This window comes from Lynx canadensis, chromosome A2 (genome assembly GCF_007474595.2).
Source record: "Lynx canadensis isolate LIC74 chromosome A2, mLynCan4.pri.v2, whole genome shotgun sequence".
Taxonomy (NCBI): domain Eukaryota; kingdom Metazoa; phylum Chordata; class Mammalia; order Carnivora; family Felidae; genus Lynx; species Lynx canadensis.
This window is the reverse complement of record NC_044304.2, coordinates 131,371,993-131,379,873: the sequence shown is the minus strand read 5'-3', so window position 1 is coordinate 131,379,873 and position 7,881 is coordinate 131,371,993. Positions and strand designations below refer to the sequence as shown.

Genomic DNA, 7,881 nt, shown 5'->3' with positions numbered 1-7,881 from the left:
AGTGGAGTTAATGAACTGAATGAAAAATATCTCATTAATATCTTGAGCCCCCTTGTGAGGCAAGAAAATGACACTCTCATCTAACAGCTGGAAAAGCTGAAGAATTAGTGGATGAAACTGCTCTCAATTGCAAAGGAAAATAATAGTTCTAATACCATACCCTGAGATGTAGATATGAAAGAATATTGCATACACACATACTCCCTCTCTTATTTTTAAGGAATCAATACCTGCATCTTAAAGTCTGAAGATAGTTAAACCCTTGGATCTTGGCCCTATACCTTTTGGCAGAGTAAATTATTGCCTCATGGCCTGGCAGTGCAGTTGCCCTTTTAATTTACTTTTAAATAGCTTTTCCCTAATCCATAACTAAGATCTGGCCAATCATGAATCTTCAGTAAACTTTTTTAAAATATCTTATTCTAAAGATATTTTAACTGTAAAATTTCAGGAAATAATAACTCTTTGCAAGGTACATTGAGACACTAATCGGGAAGTAAAACAGAACAAATTTGCTTTGATTTGTAGTTTCACAAAAATGAATTTGACATTTCACTTAAAATTTGCAAACCATCATATAGTTTTGTACTTTTCTGAATTTATTTGTTTTGCAAAAAAGTGGAATGTTTCACTTGAATGGAAATGCCCTTAAGTTACTTCCAGTATTGCTGTAGGATTGATTTTTCTAGGTTAAGGGAATGCAAAAGTTAGGTGTTTTATATTCCCTCTTTTTTTTTATCTTTTTAAACAAATCATTATCTTTTTTCCTTAAATGGGTTTAGGACATCCCCAAACAAATCAGGAAAATGTAACATCATTTCACTATTACCAACATAGGGCTTTGTGTAATGACTGTGACACCATGACAGTGAAGTATTCATTTTTAAGCTTTAAACAGAGAAGGCTTTACCTCAGTGTGTCCAATAGAAATACAATATGTAAATTAACCCATATTATCTGTATGCTGATTGGCTTGAGTTCCCCCGAATGTCACAATCTCACCACCCAGCAATGAGGTATTTTACTGCTGTCTGGAGATCAAATTATTACTGTAGAGAAGGTCTTTATTTTTCTGTTTCATTAACAGATTATTATAAAGCAATAAGCAAGCGGGAGGAGAAGCAGACGTTTCACACTGGGAATTGATGAAAGCATATCTGTTCGTTTTTTGGAGGTGGGGAGTTGTTTAAAATCTTATAACACCCCCACAAACAAAACTCTTCGGAAATGGTAAAATAAGGAAATGCATGATTCCAGAGACATCCCTAAGCACTCAGTTGTCAGGCTATGTGGTGCCTTGTGATACCATCGGACCTTTTGGATGGGTGTAAGTTTTATGAATTCGTTATATTCCTAGTATTTTTCTTCTGTAAAAACAAAGGGGGAGGGAAAGGAAACTCACACACACAACTGCTTTGACATTACCAATGTATTGGTCAGCAGTACTTGCAAGAAAGAAAAAGAAAGGCTGTTGCTTGGTGGGGTGGAATGCAAGGAATAGTCACTTAAAATTTTTGTAAACCTGATTCTATCATCATATTCGTTATGGTAAAATGCATGTAAATCATTTTGCAGTTGTCCTCTGAACTCAGCTTCTCCCTACTTAACACATATTTGCGTGCATTTGAGAATAGAGGATGACTAACAAAGACAGGGCTGCCCCTAACCTGCTTTCTTCCCTCCTTCCCCATTGACAAGATTTTTCTTGACTGCGCTTTTAAAAATATATATATTTAATTTCTATTTTTTCTTTCTTTCTTTCTTTCTTTCTTTCTTTTTTTCTCCCAGCTAACCTGCAAATGCAAAGGTCAGCTGAGGAAATCATTAAAGAGGAATTCTAAAAGAAGCTTCCAAAGCGTTGGACCACCCTAAAAGAGAAAGGAAGGAAATGTTCGGGGAAGGCTAGGGTTCCGGGTAGCTGAAGAAGGGGGCGAGCGCCCCCGACACCGTGGCTTCTTCCCGTCGCTGCCCTAAGGGAACAGGGTGGGCCTGAGGTCCTGAACAAGCCTTTCCAAGCCCCCACTTCAAATGTGGGGAGGGAAAAGTTCAGAAGCAGCCACAAGGGGACAAAAGCCTCATTTTGCCAGTTCAACAGGACAGGACATCCAATAAACAGGGCCAGCTCTGGAAACGGGTCGAGGCTCCCGTTAGCTCCACAGAGCCCGAAGCAGCCCCTGCCGCCGCCCTCGCCGCCCTCGCCGCCCTCGCCGCCGCCGCCGCCGCCGCGGCCCCTGCGTTACTGGGGGAGACGGTGCCGCTGCGACAGGGGAGGACGCGGCTGGAGCTCAAGGAGGCTCCAGCGCGCAGGCGCCGCCGAGCCCTGCCTGGATGCTCAGTCAAGGCACTAAGGCAAAAAAAAAATCAGCAATTTATAGAAAGAAGAAGCTATAGTCTGTCGGGATATCCAACACCAACAGGTAGGAGGATATACTCTCGGTTAAGTTTGGGGGGAGGGGGGCGCACAGTGTTGATGAAACTGCAGGTTCACCGGCACCGAGCCCTCCCTGAGGTTTTTTGTTTTTTGTTTTTTTGACAATAAACTGCATAATGGAAGTACATTCAGACAATGCATCTTCAGTAGGGCTTATTGAGAGCTCCATTTCTGGAAAGCGTTGCAAGACTGAGGAATATCAGACTGCGAATCACCGGGAACAGTTCCCTTGCAGCACAGAAGCAATCTCTCTCCCCATCTTCGCGTATGTAATGCATGTCTCTCTCCCCCTCCCCCTCCTCCACCCCACATTATAAATCCAGGGGTGGCGGATTTCAGGTTTCGTAATGTTGCATGATGTGATCGGTATTTACCCGGGGATGTACCGGTGGGGAAATTAAAATCATCGAACGCAGTTTTGCCTGGGCTTCCATCAGCATATTCCGGGCTAGTGAGAAGTGGCAAAGGGAACATGCTTCTTGGGAATAACAGAGGAAGCCGATTTTCCTGGTGTGGCTCTCAGGCACCTAGGAAACAATGTGCATTTTGTTTGAAAATGAAGCCACTTGCGATTTGCCACAAAGATTATCGGTGTAAATAGGAAAGGCTTAATTGCCCAAGAAATACAGGTTCATGTTAAATTCATTTGAATCCAGGCAGCCAAGGTTTACAAATGGAAGTGCATTATTCCTCTGGGTGTGTTTCCCTGGCCAATATTTACATTAACCATTTTTAATAATCATGTGGGTTTAAAAGAGAAAAGATTTACCAAAAATGGGGGGTAGGGTGTGGAGGAAAAGACAAAAGATTAAATCACATCAAATCCTGGATAAGTTCCTGTTAATTTCGAAATCTAGTGTTGAAATTATGCTTTAAGATGAATCAACAAATACTCTTACAATGTGCAGCATGAATAGTGGCACTTGAGTTAAAAGACATATTTTGCAAGGGCTCTTTGGATCCATATCAGCAGAAAAGCTGCCTGTAAAACACTGACAGATACTAACAGAACTCAAATAAATGTAGGTATTCTCATCTCTGTCTCCTATTAGCAATCTTGTAGATTCCATTGCAACATTAGTGATTAATTCCTGGACTGGCATATTTTATGATTGTGGAACATTTTATTCCTTCTGTCTTAAAGGTACCCAATCAAATTTATGTTCTCCAAAATGGGGACATTTTTAAATTCATCTAGTTCAGAAAACTGAACCAGCCAATTCTCTGAAATCTCAAGCAAAAATAGTTACTAAAGCAAATAATATTATTCAAAATTAAAACTTTATTTGCTTCCCCATAAATGAACAGCTTTGTGTTAGCACTGCCTGACATCATTACTTGTTAACTTAAGAACTGATAGCTCATTTTTTTTCCAGATATTCTGATGGCAAATCAAATGGAAGAAAAGAGGAAGCATGACTGCAGATCGCATCAATTCTCTTTGTGGATTACATTTTCAGTAAAATGTATGGATCTATCTTTTCCTTGTTCTTATATCTAGATCATGAGACTTGACTGAGGCTGTATCTTTATCCTCCATCCATCTATGGCGAACTATAGCCATGCAGCTGACAACATTTTGCAAAATCTCTCTCCTCTAACAGCCTTTCTGAAACTGACTTCCTTGGGTTTCATAATAGGAGTCAGCGTGGTGGGCAACCTTCTGATCTCCATTTTGCTAGTGAAAGATAAGACCTTGCATAGAGCACCTTACTACTTCCTGTTGGATCTTTGCTGTTCAGATATCCTCAGATCTGCAATTTGTTTCCCATTTGTATTCAACTCGGTCAAAAATGGCTCTACCTGGACTTATGGGACTCTGACTTGCAAAGTGATTGCCTTTCTGGGGGTTTTGTCCTGTTTCCACACTGCTTTCATGCTCTTCTGCATCAGCGTCACCAGATACTTAGCTATCGCCCATCACCGCTTCTATACAAAGAGGCTGACCTTTTGGACGTGTCTGGCTGTGATCTGCATGGTGTGGACTCTGTCTGTGGCCATGGCATTCCCCCCAGTTTTAGATGTGGGCACTTACTCATTCATTAGGGAGGAAGATCAATGTACCTTCCAACACCGCTCCTTCAGGGCTAATGATTCCTTAGGATTTATGCTGCTCCTTGCTCTCATCCTCCTAGCCACACAGCTTGTCTACCTCAAGCTGATATTTTTTGTCCACGACAGAAGGAAAATGAAGCCAGTCCAGTTTGTAGCAGCAGTCAGCCAGAACTGGACTTTTCATGGCCCTGGAGCCAGTGGCCAGGCAGCTGCCAATTGGCTAGCAGGATTTGGAAGGGGTCCCACACCACCCACCTTGCTGGGCATCAGGCAAAATGCAAACACCACGGGCAGAAGAAGGCTCTTGGTCTTAGATGAGTTCAAAATGGAGAAAAGAATCAGCAGAATGTTCTATATAATGACTTTTCTCTTCCTAACCTTGTGGGGCCCATACCTGGTGGCCTGTTATTGGAGAGTTTTTGCAAGAGGGCCTGTAGTACCAGGGGGATTTCTAACAGCCGCTGTCTGGATGAGTTTTGCCCAAGCAGGAATCAATCCTTTTGTCTGCATTTTCTCCAACAGGGAGCTGAGGCGCTGTTTCAGCACAACCCTTCTTTACTGCAGAAAATCCAGGTTACCAAGGGAACCTTACTGTGTTATATGAAGGAGCATCTGGAAATCTTTAGCCTTGTGAAACACTAACCTTCTCTGCTAAGCAATTGTGGCCTGTAGCCATATCTTGAGAAGAAAATCAAGAAGGGGATCAGCAATTATAAGGATTTGGGCAACATTCTGCAGTCTTTGCAATAGTTCACCTATAATCCTATTTTAAATCTCAGAGTGATCCTGCTGACTGCCGGCGAAGGTTTGTAATTAAGAAAGGACTGAACCACTGCCCTAAGTTTCTTTACGTGGTTGAAAACTAGATAATGAAAGTAGCAGGTGCTAAGTATCAGTGCTAAATGCTGTGTATATCACTACTTATGAAAAAAAAAATCAAAAAAAAAAACCAATTAGCATTGGACATCTTAATAAATTAAGTTGACATGAGGTAAATGTGTTGATAAAAACTAATTTTAGAAGTTTGAAGACTTTAAAACATTTCATACTATTATTGTTTTGCAAAGACTAAAATATTTGGGGACTTAAAGTACTGTAATCCACTAAAGACGTGCCATGAATTATTGGATTATCACACTTTTAAAAATTCGCCTTGTAAGTTTTGGGGAGCATTCCAAAGCAGTATATTGGTTCCAATTAGAGTTTACTCTTTTTTTTTTGTATTAATACATTACTATTTCTAAATGCCACTTTCCTTACCTACTAGTGAAATTGCTAGCATTGAACTGTACTATGTGGTTTTGGTTGATTTGGTATAAAGTTTTTCCAATTCATTTATATTTTACAAATGCTAGATATTGGTCTGGGAGGCAACATTAATGGTACCAACTGGTCACAACTGAACAGTTTTAATAATGCAGAATAAACACATGTTGCCTTAAAGGGTTATCTAGTATCTTTCATCTTATTTAGCATTGGAGCAAATAGTCAAGGGAAATCGAATTAGTAACTGGTCATGGTCATGCAACTGGAAGTGCATGGACGATCATTTAATACTCTTTTTCCTTTTTCCTCACATGGTTTGAAAATTAAGGTGCACATCACTGGGATAATGAGATTTTCTTCCGAGGTGTGCTACCCATTCTAGTGTGTTCTAAGAAGCGGGCAGTTGATGTATGTTTATATTTTGAGTCAGCTGTCAAGGGGAGACCACAGCCTTAGTATGACATCCTGCACAATTTGTGAAGCGTTTATTCTACTGAAGGCACAGTCTTGTTTCTACTTTCTGCACATTCAGTGTATTGGTCGTTTAAATTATTTCAGTTTTAACTTGTGAAAGCTTATAATATGATTTCTGGTATTTTAGAAATACATTAGAGTCTGTGAGTCTCATTCTTTAAGATACAGATGTGTGAATTTCAATATAAAGTTGCATTTGCCAAAATTTACCCGTGTAGCCTGTTACTTTCCTTGGGATAAATTTTACATTTTTGGCAATTAACAATTTCTTTTGACCTGGGAGGCAAGCACAAACTAGCAAGGCTAGCTTTATTATGGTTTTGCTTTTTGATTTTTGTAGCTATTATATTTTTGAACTGGAAATGCATGAGTAATAGGGAGCATAAAGCTGATAAACTGACAAATAGTATTATCTTCAAAAGCATTATTTGATAGTTTATCGTGATTACCCTCTATTTATTCTTATAAGGCAGTAATATTTAGAAATATATACCTGCTTAGTTGATTGGTTCATAATTTGAATATAAAAATATCACATTTTAATTTGGATCATAGGAGAAATTTTGGGTTCTAAATATATAACATCTAAGAAGAATAGCTTACGATAACATTATGACAAAACCAGAAAACTTATTGTTTTTGTTTTCCATTGTTTTCATTTGTTTGTTTTTGTTTTTGTTTTTGCCTTTTGGTACTTGAAAAATAAGATTAGGAATCTAATGGAATATAATTCTTTATTGCTACAGTACTTCTGTAAAGAGAATATCAATATAAATATAAATAAGGAAAAATAAATCACTGGAATGTCTCAATGATATATGCAACTATTCAGTTTTGCTCATATAAGGACAGCTCAAGCCATGATTTAGCAAGCACTGTGTTTGACCTCATTTTACTTTATACCAAAGTTGGTCAGATCTGAGACAAAGTTTAATGTACAACAGTGAGTTGAATCTAGCAATAAAGGCCCCTCATTGGTACTAAAATCATTATCCAAAATACAGTAAAGGAATGTTATCAAAAGATATTCTGATAACATTATGTTTCCAACTCAAAATAATTTATAGTAGAAGCATAATTACAATGATTGTATTTATAGAGAACTTTGCTTACGGGGTCAGATATCACCAGCAATCAGTAAAACAGTCAGCAATTGTCCTGCAGCCAGAGATCAGCTTTTATTACTATTTGCCTCCATAACATAGACAAGAAAACTGAGGCAAATATTAAAGGTGGGGGATTGAAGAGTCAAGAGCAAGAGCCGAGTGAGATTGCCTGACTCCACCTAGATATTTGGAATAACAGATTCCAACCCCTTTGGTAAGTGATCAGTGAATAGTACAGAACCATAGTGACTTTCATTTGAGCCTACTTTTGACTAACTTGGCATTTCAAGTCAAGGGGCAAGCAGTAGGTGAGATACATCCCCAGTTAATCAAGGCCATTCGTAAGTCAATGAGTAATGGCAGCAGTCATATAAAAAGTCTGCTTCAGTAGTATCTTAATGACCAAATCACATTACTATTTTGGCACCCATTCCAATATTCAATACTTAAAAATAGTTGGTAACTAATCCAACTTGAAAATATTACTAATCTTCAACCCCTAAAAATATTCCCACTGGGGAGTTCAACTTCCCTGTGAGAAAGGCTCAT

The 7,881-nt window shown here is 39.0% G+C and overlaps 1 protein-coding gene across 5 annotated transcripts; it reads left to right on the top strand.

Annotated features, from left to right (window-relative positions):
• The first annotated feature begins 2,285 nt into the window (after positions 1-2,285).
• GPR85 (G protein-coupled receptor 85) lies at positions 2,286-6,842 on the top strand. Of its 5 annotated transcripts, XR_003967230.1 has the most exons (4): positions 2,286-2,417; positions 2,555-2,696; positions 3,808-3,897; positions 5,009-5,096. XR_003967230.1 is itself a non-coding variant. In XM_030308263.1 (3 exons), the coding sequence occupies exon 3, from the start codon at positions 3,978-3,980 to the stop codon at positions 5,088-5,090; it is 1,113 nt and encodes a 370-aa protein (XP_030164123.1). In that variant the 5' UTR covers positions 2,286-2,417; positions 2,582-2,696; positions 3,808-3,977; the 3' UTR covers positions 5,091-6,842. The 5 variants fall into 5 exon arrangements, 4 of the variants coding, with proteins under 4 accessions (XP_030164123.1, XP_030164122.1, XP_030164120.1 ...); XM_030308263.1 differs by having other exon boundaries at positions 2,582-2,696; positions 3,808-6,842; XM_030308262.1 differs by having other exon boundaries at positions 2,579-2,696; positions 3,808-6,842.
• The last annotated feature ends 1,039 nt before the right edge of the window (positions 6,843-7,881 follow it).

Excerpts from the sequence above, each read along its gene's own strand:
- GPR85 (XM_030308263.1), top strand. The coding sequence starts at position 3,978 with ATGGCGAACTATAGCCATGCAGCTGACAACATTTTGCAAAATCTCTCT.